Source organism: Pseudopipra pipra, chromosome 2 (assembly GCF_036250125.1).
Source record: "Pseudopipra pipra isolate bDixPip1 chromosome 2, bDixPip1.hap1, whole genome shotgun sequence".
Lineage (NCBI taxonomy): Eukaryota > Metazoa > Chordata > Aves > Passeriformes > Pipridae > Pseudopipra > Pseudopipra pipra.
Genome location: NC_087550.1, coordinates 111465445 through 111484144, shown reverse-complemented (window position 1 = coordinate 111484144; position 18700 = coordinate 111465445). Strand labels below are relative to the sequence as shown.

General features: G+C 50.1%; 1 protein-coding gene across 8 annotated transcripts in view; it reads left to right on the top strand.

The window, feature by feature from the left end:
• BCOR (BCL6 corepressor) overlaps window positions 1-18700 on the top strand; it is an 83327-nt gene that overhangs the window by 37714 nt on the left and 26913 nt on the right. For 6 of the 8 annotated variants that reach the window (XM_064646873.1, XM_064646877.1, XM_064646872.1 and 3 more), the window contains 5 exons: window positions 5185-5314; window positions 6865-6943; window positions 7841-10663; window positions 11367-11420; window positions 11874-12057. In XM_064646873.1, coding sequence (XP_064502943.1) covers window positions 5229-5314; window positions 6865-6943; window positions 7841-10663; window positions 11367-11420; window positions 11874-12057 — 3226 coding nt within the window. In that variant the 5' untranslated portion in view covers window positions 5185-5228. The remainder of the gene's footprint in view (window positions 1-5184; window positions 5315-6864; window positions 6944-7840; window positions 10664-11366; window positions 11421-11873; window positions 12058-18700) is intronic. The other 2 variants (XM_064646878.1, XM_064646874.1) reach the window with 1 other exon arrangement.

Genomic DNA, 18700 nt, shown 5'->3' with positions numbered 1-18700 from the left:
AGGTGTGTGTGGGGGTCTGGATCTTCCCCTGGGGCTCCACGGCGGGCACTGCTGTGCAGGCTCCGGGGAAGGCAGCCAGGGTTATTTGAAGGATCGCCAGCCATTTTAACTTTCCCTCATTGGCCTCCTCCCCCGCCCCCTTCCCCAGTTCCTAGGCTTATCATTAATTGAAAACTTTCCCCCCCTCTCTCTTTTTGGCTGCCGCCGGCGCTGAGAGCGATGCAATGATTCGCCTCGCAGCATATGGGAGAGGGGGAACGCGCCGCTGCCGCTACGGCTCTGCGACTGTCTGTGCAGGGTCCAAGGCGTGACAGGCGGCGCGGGGGGAGCGCGGGGGCCGCCGCTCCCTCGGGCCGCCTGTGCCGGAGGGGCCGCCCCCGCCGGAGCCCCCTGCGGGCGGGGGTGTCTCCGTGGGGCCGGAGCCAAGCGCAGCCCGGCGTGGCGGTGCCCGGGGCGGGGAGGATGCCCCGCTGGTGCTGGTGCGGGTGTTGGCTCTGGCTTGGCGGCCCCGGGTGCCCTCGGTCGGCTCCGCCGCGCCGTGTTTACACGGCAGAAAGTCCCGGTCGCTGTTCGACACGTGACGGTGTGGGAGCCGCGGTGAGGGGGGGACATGGGGACGACGGGGGTGGCTGCGGCAGGAGGCTTAAAAATAGACGCCGACCCCCTTGCGCTGCCTGCACGCTGCCTAAACCGAGATGCACTACTGTCGTGCATGACTCAATATGTATTTTAAATCGGTTTAGCGATCTCGCTGGCGCATTGTGCTTAGCTTTATGGTTAAATGAAATGCCACACGTCCCGGGTAAAGGTCAAACTTCTTCTCTAATCCGCGGATCCGTGCGGCGGCTACTTAGTCTGCAGCTTCCTCCTCTGGTTTACAAAACGTGTCACTAGCGGTGATGCCGTGTGGAGGTTGCAAAAAATAACCCACAGTATTTCTTATTTTTTTATATATATATGTATAAAAAGCGCAACCAAGCCTGTTCTTTAAACACTTGTCTAATATTAGATCGCTGGCTGCTTCCAGAGCTTTATACGGCGCATTGTAAACGGTGCAGCAATACGGTGTCTCTGAAGTCTCCTTTCTAGCAGTGGCACAGGTCGTTGTTTTTGTAACTCGTAAATATGTAAGTCGGAGGCATAAGATAAACGAGGTACCTAAACACATTCATAAGCATCAGCTCTGTATTTAAGCTTATAAATACCGTGCGAGTGCTGCCCTTTAAATCAAGCTCCAGATGAACGGGGCTGAGGGCTAATCGAAGTGGATCGCTACGAGTCCCCGATTGCTTTTCACTTCTCTCTCAGGGATTTTCACAAATCTAGGAATGATCCTTCCACTGGCCTGGAACCGGGCGGCGGCGGGGCGGAGTGGGGGGGAAGTGGTGGTGATGTGGGGGAGGGATCAGAGCCGCGTAATTTATTACATCGTTTTTGATATCCGAAAGGCCAGGTTGTTTGCCTGCCGCTCCGTCGGTGCCATCGGCGCTCGCAGAAGTCTTTTTTTATACCCCTCGCAGCCCTCCCCGCCGGCTGCCGCTGCGCTGCCGCTGCTGCTGCCGGCTCCGTGGCTTGTGCAGTGGAAACTGGCGGGCTGCCAGGAGGAGCTCGGAGGTGGAAAAGAGTAAAGGCGCCAAAAGGGAACTCGTGCGCCGCTGCAATTCTCCTCCCGCCCCGCTTCCTGGCTCGCTGCAGCCGCCGGCCCCACCGGGCTTCCTCCAACCCCCCCAGCCCCCAACCCCCCAGCCCCCGCCCCCCCTACCTCCCTCCCCGCTGAGACTTTCACCTCCCAAACTCGGCGCTGGGCACCCCGGGGTCATGGGGGGGGCTGGGAAGGGAGGGGGCAAGAGAAGGCTGTTTTGGCCCGAGTGGTGATGCCATCCCCTCCTCTTTCCCCCGGAGGCGCGGAGAAGTGGAGGCTTCCACCTCCTCCTTCTCCCCCCTCCCCGCGGGCATCGGGTTTTTCTCGTTTCCACGCCAGGAGCGTGTTAACAAAACTTTGCTGCTGCTGGCGTCAATGGCTGCCAAAAGTCTGTTGACGTTGCGAGGGAGACCCAAACGTTTCCCTTTTTAATCAGCGCGGTGTGTGTCTGTGCCTGCCTCTGCGGCGCGGGGCCGGCGGGGCGCGGGCTGCGCGGGCCGGTGGGTGTTCCCGGCAGGGCTCGGCTCGGCTCAGCACGGCACGGCACGGCTCGGCACGCCGGGGCCTCGCTCGGCAGCACGCCGGGAGGCAGGTTAGTGCTTGCAGGCGCTTTTCACAACTGGTTTCGCACGGCGGCATCGCTGCGGAACCGCGTGTGCGTTGCGCGTCTCACTCCCGCCCCCCTCCCCCCCCTCCCCGCGCCTCCCTCCCTCCCGCCCTCCTCCGTGCATCACCGTCTATATTTAGCCGCAAATGGCTTTATCGGCCAGACACCTCCCGGAGGAAATGCCGTGCGCGCTCCGGCTGCCGAGCCCCGATCCGCGCCCCGCCGCGCAGCGCGGCGGGGGCAGCCGGGGGGGCTGCGGCGCCCCGAGACGCGCCGACGGTGGCCCGGTGGGTGACGGGCGGGGAGGACGAGGACGAGGAGGAGGGAGGGAGGAAAAGAGAGACGTGTCCTCGGTTTCCTCCGTGCGCTGGGGCGCTCAGCCTGCCGTCGAGGTTGCATAACGGGACCGGCTGCGCCCTCCCCCGCGGAAGCTGAGTATAAATAGGTGCGGTGCCCCCCACGCCCCCGTCGCCGTCGCTGCAGCGCGGAGGGCTCGAGGAGCTGCCGGCGTTTGGCCGAGCCGCTGAAGTCCCCTGCAAGTCCTCTGCGAGCCAGCATCCCCGACGAGCTGCTGCCTGCGGGGAAAAAGAGGGGCGAGAGGGATGGGGTGTGCGAAGAGTTAAGAGTCTGCTGCTTGTTACAATGAAATTATGGCTGGCAGTGGCGCCGCTTCTCGTTCAGGAGACCTCCACTTTTAAACAGTTCACAAGAAGTTCATCAGGGCGGCGATGATTATAACTGCACACATGCGCACCCAGGGCGGGCAGTGACAAGGGGTGGCTTTGGGGAAGGGACTGGCAGCCGTCGAGGGCACGGGCTCTGACGTGCCCAGTGGCCCCCGGGGCATCCCACCACCTCCCTGCGACCTGATGGGCTTTGCCCTTGCTTGGGTGGTGGGACACGGAGCCTCCAGATTACCCGCTGTGGCTGGGGAAGCTCTCGGCCCCCTGTGCAACTTCAGCCTTTCGCTATCTGCACGTGTCAGGGGATTGATGGGCTCTAATTCAGGCACTGCGCCTTATCTTAATGATACACTTCCACCGAGGAAACCAGGCCGGGCACAGGCGGGGGCACAGGGAGCAGGGCCATGTGCCACCAAGGCCCTTCTCCGAGCTGGTGTCCGTCCCTCACAGATAAGGCAGCACATGGGGTGGCTACTAACCTTACGTAAAACCCTAAATCACTCTCTCCATGCTGCTGCTGCCTCTATTGAAAACATTACGAGCGGCGCATCTGGAAACCAGTAAATCTGTCCAGAAAACGTCTTTCCAGTGAAATAGCTCCTTTTGAATGATAGTGCGCTATCTAACCTCCACGGGTTTTTGTTTCCTCACAGCAATTTGTGCGGACTTCATTAGGGAAAGCTAACCGTTGTGGAGAGAGGAGGGTCAACATGCCGTTTCATTAATATACATTTGTTCCAGACGTGGAGTTTTGCACAAAAGGCCTCTCTAAAGAGAGAAAAAAGTGTTGGGGAACAAGGCTTTCCTACCGTTTCAGTTCTTAAACCCCTCTGAACGTGTGTGAAGTATTGTGTTAAAGGCCCAATCTGGGTTTCTTCCCCATTAAATGCCAAAGTGATCATTTGCATATTTTGTAGTCTGACAAAGGATATGAGTTTGCTGGGGAAGCATGGATGCTTTGGGAGACGTTAAGCATTAAACTCCCAGTGGTCAATCGCCCGTTACTGGTTTGTGTGTGTGTGTGTAAAAGGAGTATCATGCCTCCTGCTTAAAGGCTTCTATTTTTGTGAGAGAGGAAGAGCTGAGGGATATCCTGTGCATTAAAGGCTCCCCCTACTTATTAACCCAGCATTTAGCAGCAGGATGCAGGCTGAAGCTCAGTCAAAAGAAACGACTCAACCTCCGAAGAGCAATTAAAATCTTGCACTGGAATAAATCATGCGCCGCGATAATCCTGTTAATAAAACGCAGCTTGTCCTGACACTTCGCTCATGCAGCAAACTAGAATTTAATGTGAGCGGAGGTGGCATTAGGCAAGGTAGAGGGGAGGAAAAGCCTTTCCCTCTCTGCTGCTGGATGCGAAAATGTGGTTACGTTTCACCTGCCTCTCCGGCTGCACACGGTGCCGATCCTCTTGGACTGCTAATACTTCTCCAGTGAGCCCGCTAATGATTTCTTTCCCTGGAGTGAGCAGGCATCATTGAATTACTGAAAGCACTCGCAGCAGCAGCAGCAGCAGCAGCAGCAGCAGCAGCAGCAGCAGCAGCAACTCCAATGCAGAAGCCACCAGGGCTCCGCACTTAATCAAATCAAGGGATGGGGAGCTTGCCAACCCACTTACTATTTTTAACCCCTTTCTCCAAGTTAGTCATGTGCAGATGCTAAAGGGGAGGTTTTTATTTAGATCCCTTCTGTAGCAATGTCTCTTCAGTTTTAAGTCCTTGCGTAAAGGCCTTATCAGCGATCAGCGTAGTGAATACATGGGGTATGTGGTTGTTCTTGCCATGCTCTCCTGCTCCTGTGTGTTCCTTATACAGGGCTTTGGTGACCACCTGTGGGTAGTTCATATATTCCCCCAGGCCCATGGGGTCTCCCTCCTTGGTTCAGTCGGTGTAAGATGAGGATTTGGGGGCTGGTGTGTACTTGACCAGCTGAGTCATTTCTCGTGGAAATGAAAGGCTGCGGAGAAACTTTTATTTGTCGATAGCCTGGAATGATTCTTAATTTTCTGGATGTGCGCTGGGGAGAAGATCCATCTCCTCTGACCTATAAATGCCCTCAATTTGCTCCTTTATTGCCGGGTATCTCCCTTAGCGGTTAACGTAGGCAGCTCACTCCCTGCACCAATCCTGCATTCATTATTAATTACCCGGAGGGAGGCTGGCTGCTCCGCCGTGGTGTTTGCACTTCCTCCTAGACAAATCTGCTCAACTTTTTTTTCTTTTCTTTTCTTTTTTTTTTTTTTCTAATAGAATATAAAACCGTGAAGAAAAGCGGTGATTTTTAAGAAGACGTCATGCTTTCTGCAACTCCCCTGTATGGCAACGTTCATAGTTGGATGAGCAATGAAAGGGTCCGCATGTGTGGAATTAATGAAGACAGGTAAATATTTAAGCTTCTGGCAAGTTAAACCACACTGTAATTCTGCAGAGTGACGTTCTTGGAGTTTGCTCGCTTCCCTAGTAGTGGAGCAGATAGCTGCCACCTTGCATCGAGATCAGCCCAGCTTGGAGGGAGGGCAAGGGGAGAGAAACAAGACGTGCCCGAGAGCAGCAGAGCAGATGCTGGTTTACTATTTAACAGGCAACCTGGGTCAGTGAAGTGGGGACACCCTTTAAAGGGATTACTCCCCAAAGCAACCCTTAAAGGTGCTTTTACAATTAATTTATTACTTTGTATTTATGAAAGGGATTTAAACCAAATAGTGCATGTGTTCTTGTGGGGACTCTTTGTGGCAGAGGGGCTCCTGCCTCTAACTCCTGCCTCATGCCTGTGACTTTTGCATTCCCTGCCTTTGGACCAACAGCTTATCCTGTGAAAGAGGATCAGTAGTGGCCTTTCCATCTCCCACATGTGAATTTTTCCTCCCCTCTACCTTTTTTCCTCTTGAGTATAATTCAGTCGATGATTAAAATTAGTCTTTAATAGTTTTCCTTGGGGTGGCACAGTCACTGGCTGGTGTCCTTTTCCTTTAAATCCCAGCTTTCTAAAAAGCAGAATGATGCTGAGCAGAACTGCTGCAGATACACCTGCATTTCTCTGTGTCGATTTTGTGTGGTTTTAGTGTTTTTCTGTCTTCTCAGCCCTTGTTCTCACTGTTGTGTGAAAAACCTTCAAGAAACTGGGGAAACTTTTTGGTCTTTGCGGGGAATACTATTTGCAAACATGAGCTAAAGGAAAACGGCCAAGTGTCTCACTTTGCTTTCTCACCCTTCCTCCTCAATTTCCTTACAGTTATTGAGGGATAATAATTTTACATGTTATTTGCAGGAAAGGCGAATCTTTTTAAAAACAAATGCATTGAAATCGTATTTCTGCTCTATGGTGATGGTGTGCCTTTAAACACTTTGATTGAAAGAAGTTCTTTTGGGTAATGCTGAAACTTTCCTTCTGCTGCATGTCAGCAATTTTTATCCCTGGGATTTGAAATTTGGCGCTAAGGTATATTCTTTGTTGGTGATTTCTGTGATAACAAGCCCCAGTGCTGCAACACTGGTATAGCACAGATGTGCAGCTCCCTCTTTAGCATGGAAGAGCTGACGTTCATGTGATATTGGCATGTGTGTTTTAATTCTTTTCCTCAGCAGTGTTTATGGGTGGTACATGAACAGGGTATGTTTAAAATGGGATATTCTCCCCTTGGAAAAAGAAAAGGGCAAGGGGCAAAAGAGAAGACCTTGATGAAAACCACTTGCTTTGGAAGAGGCCGCTCTGAGATGTGCCTGGTGTGTTCTTGGCGTCGAAACCCTTTATGCTTATTTTCAAATGGTCCTTGCTTTTCAAAGTAGTCTCTGTGCATGGGGACAGAGGAGGACAAATACGTTATCTCATGGTACATCTTGAGGGGGATCAAAATATGGAGGTGATATGATCTTGTACTGATCCAAGATGCGCAGAGTGTTTTCAAATAGTAAGTTTCTGTTTTTTAATAGGAAAATTCCAGTTAATGATGGCGATGCACCGAAAAGCAGACTGGAGTTGAGGGAAGAAAATCACCTGAATCACAGTGTGGTAAGAAGTTAAAAGCTTCATGCTGCAGATGAATCTGTGCCTGTCCTCACCACCCCAACTCCTGCCCCTGGATATTATTATGTGATCCATTTGGAGAAATGATGAAAACAGGTTTCTGTTGCAGCTCTAGCAGGCTTGGGGACATGAGTGAAGCTGGGGGTTTATTTGTTTATCTTGTTAATCTTTTGATGCTGGCTTTGTGGTGTTTGTTGTTGTATGATGTCAGATACTTAATTTTGCTGTTACAAATAATGTCATGCAGAATACTGGCACGTAACAAAAATAGTTCATGTAAGCATTAAGTGCATCAATATTTCAGCAAAGTTGGTGGGTTTTTTCTTTCTCTGAGTGTACATGGGGAGTAGGAAGTGGGAAAGAAATTCCATGGCGGACCTTTCTTCATGCTGCATCCTCAGAAGTCTCACCCTGTGAAATGTGGTGGTGAGTCCTGGAGCAGAGCTGTGGCAGAGGGAGAGATCCTGGAGGAGGAGGAGGAGGAAGAGGAGGAGGAGGAGGAGGAGAGGCACTCCATCCTTCTCTTTCTGGTATCCATGCCACAGCCCACATGCACTTGCTCTTGCAGGGCTGGGGCTGAGAAGCCTGTTGTCACACAGAAGTGGTGCCACTGAGCATCGTCTCTGGACCACTTCTGGCTGCTTGGGTCTTCACACCTTTGTTTCTGGCTGTTGAATTTTGGATATGGAGAGATTGGTGCTGATGTTACTCCCTAGGTTCCTGTTCTCCCATTTTCAAGTGTGACCAGCCTCTGTACATTTTCAGAACAAATACCATGTTTCTGTTGTTACTGTTTATCTTCTGAAATGCTGATCTATCTGTAGCTTGAGTGGCAGTCGTGTTAGTTAGATGTGAAAGTAACATACTTCTTGTTCTGTAAAGGTGGATGCGACTACAGCACATCGCATTGACAGTCTCGCAGCTCTGAGTATGGACAGGTCTGGCCTCATGCGAGAAGGACTCAGAGTCCCCAGTATCTATTCCAGCTTGTGCGGACTTGGCTCGGAAAAATCACGGGATGCTACGAGTTCGATAGCCGGCCTCGGATTTACTCCTGAAAGAAATCCAGAGATACAGTTTAAGTCTAATCCTCCCGAAGCGGTAGAAAGCGCAGCTGTCTCTGGAAAAGCCCCGAATGGCTTCAGCGCTATTTACAAAACGCCACCTGGAATACAAAAAAACTCTGTCCCGACGGGGGAGACGCTGGGTTTGGACCGAGCTGCAGGTGACAGGCAGAGTCCTCTCGGTGTCAATGGTGCTAGTTACCTAAGGCTCCCCTGGGTAAACCCCTATATGGAGGGCGCAACGCCTGCCATATACCCTTTCCTTGACTCACCAAATAAGTATTCGTTGAACATGTACAAGGCATTGCTACCTCAGCAGTCCACCTACAGCTTGCCACAGCACCTGGCTTACTCACCTGTATGTACGAACGGTGAACGTTTTTTATACCTGCCTCCCTCCCACTACGTTGCTCCTCACATCCCTTCGTCGCTGGCGTCGCCCATGAGGCTCTCGACTGCTTCGGCTTCACCGGCAATCCCACCTCTGGTGCACTGTCCGGATAAGAGCTTGTCGTGGAAGATGGGTGTGAGCCCAGGCACCCCTGTCGACACGCACGCCTACCCCCACATCCAGAGCAGCAAGCAGTCCCGTGTCCCCGCTGCCAAGCCGGCCCCTGCCAACATGCCGGCAGATCCCGCGCTCCTGCTGCCGCACTCGCCCCGGCCGTCTCCCCGCCTCCCTCTGCCCGCCCAGGTGGGGGATGCCTACACGGATTTCCACAAACACTTCCCCAGGATCACCACCTCTCCCTCCTCCGCTGTTACTCTCCCAAAGCCCTACGTGAACGTTGGTGGTGAATTTCCACCCTCTCGCCTCTCCAATGGGAAGCTTCCCAAAGGCAGCGATGCTGGTGAGGCACCCCCACCATCTGCTCCCCATGCACGGAAAGCTGGCCACGACCGGAAAGACGGCAGGTCTCCCCCACTCCTGGAAAAGCAGACCCCAACTAAAGATGTCACCGACAAACCCCTGGACTTGTCGGCGAAAGTGGTTGATGCAGAAACTGCTGGCAAGTTGGATCATGGTAAGAAAATTATGCCAACAGTGCTGGTACATGGAAGAGCAGGAGGGGGGACACACTTGCCTGGCAGTGACATCATTCAGAAAGAAACCATTTCTCCTGGGAACAGCTGCCCCATCTACAGGCCTGAAATTATCAGCACGGCACCATCCTCCTGGATTGTTCCTGGTCCCAGCCCCAGCGAGGAGGCTGGGAAGAATGTCCAACTGAAAAACAAGGCACTGGACTGGGTTATCCCACAGCCGCGGAGCTCCTCCTGCCCCAGGATGGGTGGCACGGAGGCAGTCGTGGGCAGTGTTTCGGGGACGGTGTCAGTGGGAGGGCGGCCAGCGTCAGCATCACCAGCTCCCAACGCCAACGCGGACTGTCCCAAGGTGGCCCGGAGCTCTGCAGAGAGCACTGCCTCAGTTATCCAGCACGTCGGGCAGCCTGTCGCCACCCCTGTGAAACAGAGCAATAAGGTGGCCAAATCCTGTGGCCAGGAAGCCAACTTCAAGGCGAGTGAGACTGCCCTGGCCTCCAGCCCCATCTTTCTGCCACCCAACGAGGCGTTTCGCTCTCCACCTCTGCCCTACCCCAGGAGTTACCTCCCGTACCCGGTGCCGGAAGGGATAGCCATCAGCCCTCTCACCCTCCATGGGAAAGGACATGTGTATCCACATCCTGTCTTGCTGCCCAACGGCAGCCTCTACCCCACCCACCTTGCTCCCAAACCTGGCCTCCCCTACAGCCTGCCAGCAGGGCGGGGGGAGTTCATGACCTACCAGAACGCACTGGAAATGGGGATGGTGCACCCCATGCTGCTGCAGCATTCAGCTCTGGAGATCAGTAAGGAGGAGAAGCCAGAAAGGAGGTCACGTTCTCACGAGAGGGTCCGATATGAGGACCCGTCTCTGCGGGGCCGGTTGCCAGAGCTCCTGGAGAGTGGCGGGAAGATGCATTTCGAAATGCCCGGTGACAAGAGCATGAAATTGCACCAGAGCTCTGGCCATAATAAAAACTCGGCAAAAAGCGACAAACACCTCTTCCCGGATCTTCTCCGAGACGAGCAAGAGGCTAAAAGTGAAGCAAACGTAACAAAAGCCAACTTTGCCACGGAAAGCAGTAATCAGACTAATGACCCTACAAAGCACAAGGTAGAGCAGGCGCCGCAGCACAGAGATTTTATTGTAATGAGAGAGGAGTTTGGAAGAAATAACGATCTTCATGAAACCTATAATTTCAAGCAGGCCCAGAGTTCATCAGTGTTCGGCTTAAGGAAAGAAGATTTGTCTGTGAGCCAGCCTAAAGAGAGAGTGGCGGTCCAGCCTTCGCCCGTTTTCTTGGAAAGCGCTCACGAGAGTGATGCTCCAGCTCTGGCTTTTGGCAAGGTGCAGGAGGACGCGAAGCCATTCTGCATGGGGACCGCGCCGCCGAGCATCGACACCAACCAGACCTATACCAAAGACGGAGCCGATGATGCGGAATCTGCCGATGGCAAAATACTGAAGCCCAAGCCGTCTAAGTTGGCCAAGAGGATCGCAAACTCTGCCGGTTATGTAGGTGATCGATTCAAGTGCGTGACGACTGAACTGTACGCCGACTCCAGCCAGCTCAGCCGGGAGCAGCGGGCGTTGCAGGTGAGTCCGCGTGGTCCTACAACTGCCGCGCTTTTTGTCGTTATTTCTCTGTTGCGAGTCACAGTTGAGTTTTAAAGTTGAGAGAAGCAATGCAGGTGGGAGAAAAACAAAAGTTTTTTTTCGTTAGGAGCATACTCTCCAGAAACGGTTTTAAATAGCAAAGTAAGTCTGTTAATGAGAGTGAGGCGATGTAAAGAATAGTACGTGTGGCTTTTAGGTATGTACGGGCTAATAAGCTTTTAAGGGCTTTTACTGAGATCTGATAAAAATGTTAATGCACGTTAATGAAATGTTTGTGCAGTTACGAGGGGAGTCAGACAGGCATGCATGTTACCTTGGCGCTAGCAATGGCTGTAATTTCTCAGCTGGCCTGTAGTGCCAGCTAGCAAAGCATACCCAGAAGTTGTGATTAGTATGCCAAATGTGCCATTTGATGGAGAGGAGTCGCAGTCGTGTATTAGCGGGTCTCAGGCAACTTTTGCGCCAAGTGAACGCGTAGGAAAGAGTAGGAGCGGTATTGAGGTTGATACTGAGGGATGATAGACAGATATTGTGTAGGAATATTCTTAGGGTGTTTTACTTTTAATGAAGGGATGAGTTAAGCCAAATTGTTTTGCATTGTTAAGAAAAGAATTGGTTTATGCTTATAAAAATGGATGAAATTATCTAAATGATCCATTGAGTGCCCATTTTAATTACATAGATGGAAGGATTACAAGAGGACAGTATTTTATGTCTACCTGCTGCTTACTGTGAGGTCAGTTCTTCAAATTTTTATTACTAGACTCTTACATAAACCTTTGAGTTAAATTTCATTTCCAAATACACAAAGGGAAGTTTGTGGGCCATGGTCGTCTTTATTCATTGTACAGTTTTGTGTTGTTGTTTTTTTATTTTATTTTATTTCTTTTTGTTTTCGTCTCTTTTTACCTCCAAAATGGAATGTTTTTGTTTTATATACAATATACATTTATATATAATCTTTTATATATATATATACTTATATATGAAAGAATTGTGTGGCTATTTGCTTATAAGATGCTAGAACACTGTTTTATGAGTCAGGTGTGTTAAACTCCTACCCTTAGCTATCTATCTGAAACCTTTGGTTTTGAGTCAGTTTTTCTTTGGAAATGCTTTCATGTAAGGTAAGGTAAATGAAGTAGTTTTTATTGCAAGACTTTTTTTTTCATATCAATTCTCTTTCTAGCGTGCAATGATGCGCTTCTCAGAGTTGGAGATGAAAGAGAGAGAAGGCCAAACAGCTACCAAAGACTCAGAGGTCTGCAGATTCAGCCAGGCAGACTGGGAAAACTTGAAAGGAAACAGTGAAAAGAAGCCAAAGTCTGTCGCTCTGGAAGATGCCATTGCTGACCAAAATGACAATGACAGATGTAAGCGAATTTAGATGGCTTTCTGAAGCGTGTATGTGTCTCTGTGCCGTGGCAGCTTGCAGGAAAGCAAGCAAATCTGTGTGTTCTCATGGTGTTGCTGGTTAAAGTCACTGGCCTTGGCCTCAGCAGGTGCACAGCTGCCACAGATGGTGCCTTCTGTGCTTTGTTTTGGGGTTTGCAAGTTACTGGTTACCGCTGTACCTGCGTTTCAGGAGATAGTTAAACTAAGTTACTGCCGTAAAGAGATCCTCCTTTTAACTGGTGTGTTACCACATCAGCCAGTGAAAGCAGAGGTCCAAGGTTATATTTTAAATACAGAAAGGAGATGGGGGAAGAGAGGGAGGCAAGAAGGAGAGTTCAGCTTTCTGAAGTTGCAGCAACACTGGGAAATGCCAATACTGTAGCTTTCAGGAAAATCAAGGATGGAGGACAGAAGAGTGATGGGGAGTGGGAAAGGACATTATCTGCTAGGCTGGCTTATCCATGAAAGCTGATGGTAACAATCTCGAATGATAAGAAACTAGTTTGCCTGGGTGTTTTCTTGCTGCAGTGGCTGGGGAGGTGCATGTGGCACAGGTTCTTGCAGGCAGGCAGAATCTGTGAAATTCCCCATGGGGCTGGCAGTTCTCTCTAGGCTGCGGAAGGATGTCAGAGGACTATGGAAAGTGCAACATCCTAAAAGTAAGATAAACTCAAATAAATAAATAAATAAATAAATAAATGGTATTAGGGGATTTTTTACTGTATGCAGGAAAAATCACTTCTATTTTGTTTGAACTCTCGGTGACCATGTGGCTTCCATCAGTTTCTACAATTTTTTTTGCTTTACCTGTATATTTAAGGAATGGATCAGTCCCTCCTGTTGCTACTTTGTTTTGAACAACTAAAAAAAAAAAAATCTATGCTGAAAGCATTTCAAAACAAGAGGAAACACACTGGAGACTGCACCGTGTGTGTGTGTGTGCACTGTGTAACTCAGTGGTTAAGTGTGCTCTTCCGTAGGTGGAGATTCATGAGTAGGGCTAGTAGAAAATTCTGTTCAGGCAATTTAATAACTTTGAATTATTTTTCTGGTCTTTGGTTAATGCTTTTGGCGGAGAGCATGCTGGTCAATCGTACTTGCTCAGTTGCTTACCTAAATCAAGTTACTGTGGTGTTGCTGTCTCTGGAATAACAACCTCAACAGAAATCAGCCTGGCAAAATAGCAAGGGAAAGTTTTCATTGTGGAACTGGAGAGGGTACCAGGGTGGGGAGGGGCAGACTGAGCCCCTGGAGAAGCTGAGTGGCCTTTCCCTTCTCCAAGCAGTACCAAGGGAGCCTTGGAGAGGAAGGCACAGCTGCCTTTGTAGTCCTCATGTTAAAGCTGAGAGCTGGGCAGGCTGCTGTGCTAGCTTCCCCCCTCACCACAGTCTTCCTTGCCCCTCAGAGGACTTGGGATGCCCTGGTGATGTCCTCTGTTAAATTCCACCCTGGGTGTACTGGAAAGCTAGAAGAGCAGCAGCAGCAGCAGTCTTGTCTTGCTGGCTAATTCTGGCTGCAGGGCAGGATGGGTTCAGCAAAGAGGGGGATGGTGGGCTGAAGGGTTGAGGGATGGATGCAGGGGACTAACAGAGAGAGGGAAGGCTTGCTCAGGGGCATGGATGTGCTGCTTGGGACATGGGGAGGTCAGTGGGGGGCTGTGGAGAGGAAGAGCATTAGAGCATCATTGTGTGCCAAAACACCATCCCCCCATTCTTGCAAAAGGCTGATGATATGGTTTGTCTGTAAATTCATTTATTGAGGTCTCCGGCACTTGAATCTGCTGGCTAAAATGTGTTTGAGACTGTTAAATAACTGTTGGAAGCAGGGAAAGTATGTTCAGTCTTAGGTTAGTTCATTCCTCTCCTCTGTTAATTAGCTCTGACTTAACAGGCTATTTCAGAGTTTGGCCGAATGTCTGAACTCCTAAAAGCACAGATCTGTTCTGCTGAGGGAGCTCCTTCTCTGTATGCCTGCCTGGGCAGCAGCAAATACTTCCCAGTACAGATTCAGGTCTCAGTAAAAGTTTTTTTATCGTGGTGGTTCACCTCCTGCCCCTCAGGGACAGCAGCTGATAAATCAGGAAGCCGAGTTTCACACCTCTTGAATGCCTCTACTGTGGTGGCTTGTGCTCTCCGTTGGGGCTTGAGCCACCAGCAGTCTTAATGCATCTCTCACTGAGCAACCGGTGAAGGGGCGATGAGTTCTGCCTGCTCTTCCCCAGCAAGAGCCAGGGCTACTTACCTCTTGCCTTCTCTTTGCTTTCAATTTCTAACCACACTGTTGATGCCTTTGGCTCTAAAGCTCCTGAACTGGAACGAGCTGATGGTTTGCAGCCTCATCTGTTCTCCTTTCTGCCTCCTCCTGCAAGCGATCTTGCTGCTCGAAAAGTTGTTACAGCTTGTTTTGTGTAGCGTTTGTCGGGCGCTATCTTAAAGTGAAGCACTGTGCCTTTGCCTGTGTGAGCAGGGAATTTAGGAGTGAAACTGGTGAGCTGTTAGGTGTGACCCCCACTGTGCCAGCACTTCACCTGCCCGATGCCGGCAGGGAATTAGGAAACTGCAGCCAAAACTGTGCTTGTGGCATGGAGCCAGCTCACAGGGCTCCCCCGCTGCTGCCTCGGCACAGTCGCAGCCGTGCTTGGCTTGGAGCACTGGAGCCGATCGGGGCCCTGGCAGCTGCTCGGCCCCTTGGCTCCTCTAAATCTACCAGTGCCACAAAGGGCTAAATAACACAGGCAGGTGATGCTTACAGAGGCATCTGATGGGATGGAAACTGCTTTTTTTCCCCTAGCTGTACTGCACATGTACAGACTTCCTTGGAAGCAAATGAAGGCTCAATACCCGATGCCTTAAACTTTTCCTCTGACTTGGCAGTGCATGGCTTTGCTGTACTAAGAATCTTCTTAAGCTTCATCATGCCTTCTGGAGAAAGGTGAAAGAGGTGAGCTTTTGTTTTTTTTTTAGTTTTTTTTTCTGGTTTGCCTTTTTTTTTCTTTTTTTTTTTTAAGGCCCAAAGTAAGGGAGGTAGCCATGTTAGCTAATTAATGAGCAATTAAAGCCAAACAGTAAAGTAGAAGTGCTTCAGCTCTCTCCCATCTCGTTTAGGTTTTGCCGGGCATCTGAGACCGGGCATCTGAGAGCAGCTGTGAAGCTGCTTTGTTGCCAAGGTGACTTGTAAATGTTGCTGAGGCAATGCTGCTCTGGTGCATTTTCATAGCACAAACATGATAAATTATGGGATGCATATGTCATGAGTCATAGGATTGTTCAGAGATCAAGTGATTTAAGCTATTGGCACGGAGACACGCATCAATACGGGCATGTGATGATCGCATGTTGGTTCGTAACAAAGCTCTCCTAGAATTGAAAATCATACTCGAGTGTGAAAGATTGAATAAATTCTACAAGCTGTGAATTTCTTTACTGGGCAGCATGGTTTTGCCTGTTCATTTAGTTTTCTAGGTGGAAGACACTGCCTGTTTAAGCCTTATCTGGGAAAAAATTACCCCAATATGTTAGAAGCCTGATCTTAAGGCATGAGGTCATGAGGAAGAAGTTAAAGCAGTGTCTATGTGTGAAGGTAAATGGTGTGATGTGCCAAAGCACATTACGCTATTGATCTTCAGTGCTGGAGAGGTGTTGGTGTCCCTTTGCATGGTAATTCCTTGCTTTGCTTTACTCTTGCTGGGCTGTGTGTATACTGGAACAAATGAAAGCTGGAGACAGTAAACATGTCCTTTGCTCTGGTCAGTTATTACCTTCCTGCCACGGGACCTAGTGCAATAAAAAGAGAAGAAACAGAAAAGTCTGTGCATTGAGCTGGTGGTTGCTTGTTTGTGCAGTGTGGTAGTCTTGGGCAGAATGAAACAAATGCTGAAAGCTCCCAAACAGAGGTACTTGGAGGGAAAAATGAAATCAGCTGGGTTCCCTCTGCCCCACGGGATACTCAAAATTGAATACTGAAGATGTCTTAGGGAATTTCTTATGGTTGTGATGTCTGTGCTGAATACTGGGTTTTAGCACTTGGATAGTCATTACCATTCTTGGATGAATAAAGGGTGCCTTGCATAAGTGAGCGCAATGAGAGGTTGCTCCTGGGAAGAGGAAAGGCTGTTTTTAGCTGCCATGTTATTTGAACAAAAGAATCGCAGCTTAAACACTAAGATGTGTTTCCTTGTTTGCATTGCATGGGAGGGCTTGGTCTGAAGCAGCTGACAGCAACAGGAAGATGGAAAAATGAAAGTAAGTTTTTTTTGGGTGGTGTGTTTGTGCGTATGTGTAACCATTTCTTGTTAGATTGTAACCCATGTGCTAAGGAGGTACAGCTTCAGGCCGAAACCAGATGTTTCTAGTTTGGTATGAGGGTGAGAAATGGTTTGGGTTCTTGATGCTAGTTCTCACAGCTGGTGTGAGACTGGCAAATGCTGGAGGCTTGAGGAAGGAACACAGTTTAAGAGTTTAATCTCCTTACTCATAGAGGTGTGTTCCTATGAGAACTCAGCATTTATCCTGTGTTTCTGGCTACCTCATCACTGTTTGAATAATGATGATACGAAAACTCCCAAGTATTTTGTTGTTGTTTTCTTCCTCGGGTGGAGAAAAGGATGTTGTAGATACATGGCATGGGAAGGGGTTGGTGGGAACAAAAGCACGTAAATTCTCTTCATCCTTGTCGGGCATGCACGTTATGCTTTTGTTGCTGTGCCTCTTGTTGACATTTATATCTTAATTTGGGGAGACATCGTGTCTGATCCGGGTTGCTTGCAAAACAGTTTGAGGATAGAGTGGAATCTGGTGGTAAAATATTAATAGAGCCTGTGCTCCGTGAGGCGGTCACTGCTGTGCCAAAGGGAAGAACCTCTGGGCACGTGATGTGTCCATGCAGGCTGCGCAGAGAGCCTGACAGCCTGTGGGTTACGCCGTGTCCCGAACAGTGGCTGACCTTTGTCCTTTGGTATTGAAAATCTGGCTGTGGGAGAGGTGGGGAGCATCGGCGTCAGAGCAGAGAGGCAAGGACGCGTCCTGCGCGGCTTCCTGGCCGCGCTGCCGGTGTCCTCCCGTGTTGCTGCAGGATGATTACACAACCGGGATTAGTGTGCGGAGATGCCGCTTCTCTAATGGTCTTAACTGCATCTAGCGGGACGGATTTCAGAGGCGCGTGTGCCGCGGGCGGTCCTTGAGAGGGATTTCTGGCTTGGCAGCCAAGGAGATGTAGCTCTGATCCCCTGAGGGGTCCCTCTCGGATGTGACCGGGGCGCAGAGGCCAAGGTGTCACAGAGCTGCTGGCAGCGACGGCCTTTTGGATGAACCTCAGTAGGTGTGTGCTGTTCTCCTCAGCACGTGAAGCCCTGGAGAAACGCTGACAGTGACAAGCTGTTAGTGAGATCTCTCTCCTCTTTATTTTTTTAGCACAGTCTGAGCGAGCAGCGCTGGCATCCCTGTGCCAAGTTCTCTTGCAGATAGAGAAGGAATTAATCTGCAGCAGGTCGCGTTCGGTGGTGGCAGGCTGGAATTAGCTTGCTGTTTCCTGCAAGCTGTAAAGATTAAGACCATCACCCCCCCTCCCTACACCCTGCTACTTCCTCTGACCCTGCAAGAGCTTCTCTGGGAATTGGTCAGGATGTGCCTGCCTTTTCTCAGGCCAGACAGTGTTAGGAGCAGGAAAGTTATCCCGACATAGAGACTCTCAGCATGAACCATGGCATGTAGCTGCTGGTACTGCTGGAGATAAGAAGGCTCTAAACAACAGGAGTGTGGCTGAGAGTGCCCTTACCTGATCTGTTCAGGGAAACTGACCACAGGAGTATAATGTTCCCTTATGAAAGGAGGAAAATAGCAGATTGCATTAAAAATGTAAAATGAAATCTGATACAAGCATTTATTTCTAAAGTGATACTTAAAACGTGGCTGGTCCAGCTTCTTTTATGCTGTGTGAAACAGGACTGCTGGTGCTGTTGGTGTGGTTGTAGGGTAAAGCTGTGGGGTAGCATCTTCACACCAGATGTGCAAACATAGGGTGTTGCCAGGTTCATCCTGGTTTGGGGGGACATAGCATTTTAGAGGCATAGTCATAGTAAGCTGAGATACCTGTTTTCTGGAACGTCAGCACTGTTGACTGGAAGAAGTGTGACGAAGTGTGTTTTAAAATCTTGAAGGGAGCATGTGTTGGCCAGACAGCCTCTTGGAGAGGAGCATCACCACATAGCAGAACAGCCCGAGCGTCCTGCTTGCCTGCAAAAAGTCAACTTGTGTTTTGATTTTTCTTGGCCAATATCTTCTGTTGTTTTATAAGCAACAACAGCTTCCCAAGCAGCATAAAAATGATGTGGGGTGTCTTCTGGTGCCTGCAAACATCTCCAGAGCCCTTGGTGCTATTTGGAGCCATTTCCAAATTGCAGTGAAGAGAAATTTCATCCGAGGAGTTTTTTCCCCCCTCCCCCCTCAGCCTTCCATTGCTGACAACAGGTATTTCAAGGACAGTCACGAAATCAGAAGGTGTTGTCAGAGCTGTAGGAGGGTGCTCTCAAGATAAGGTGGGATAGAGTTGGGCTGCATCCAGAGGCTGCCAGTGCCTGGATGCTGCTGTGGTGGGGCTGCAGGGAAGCAGTGTTTGCCCTGGTGA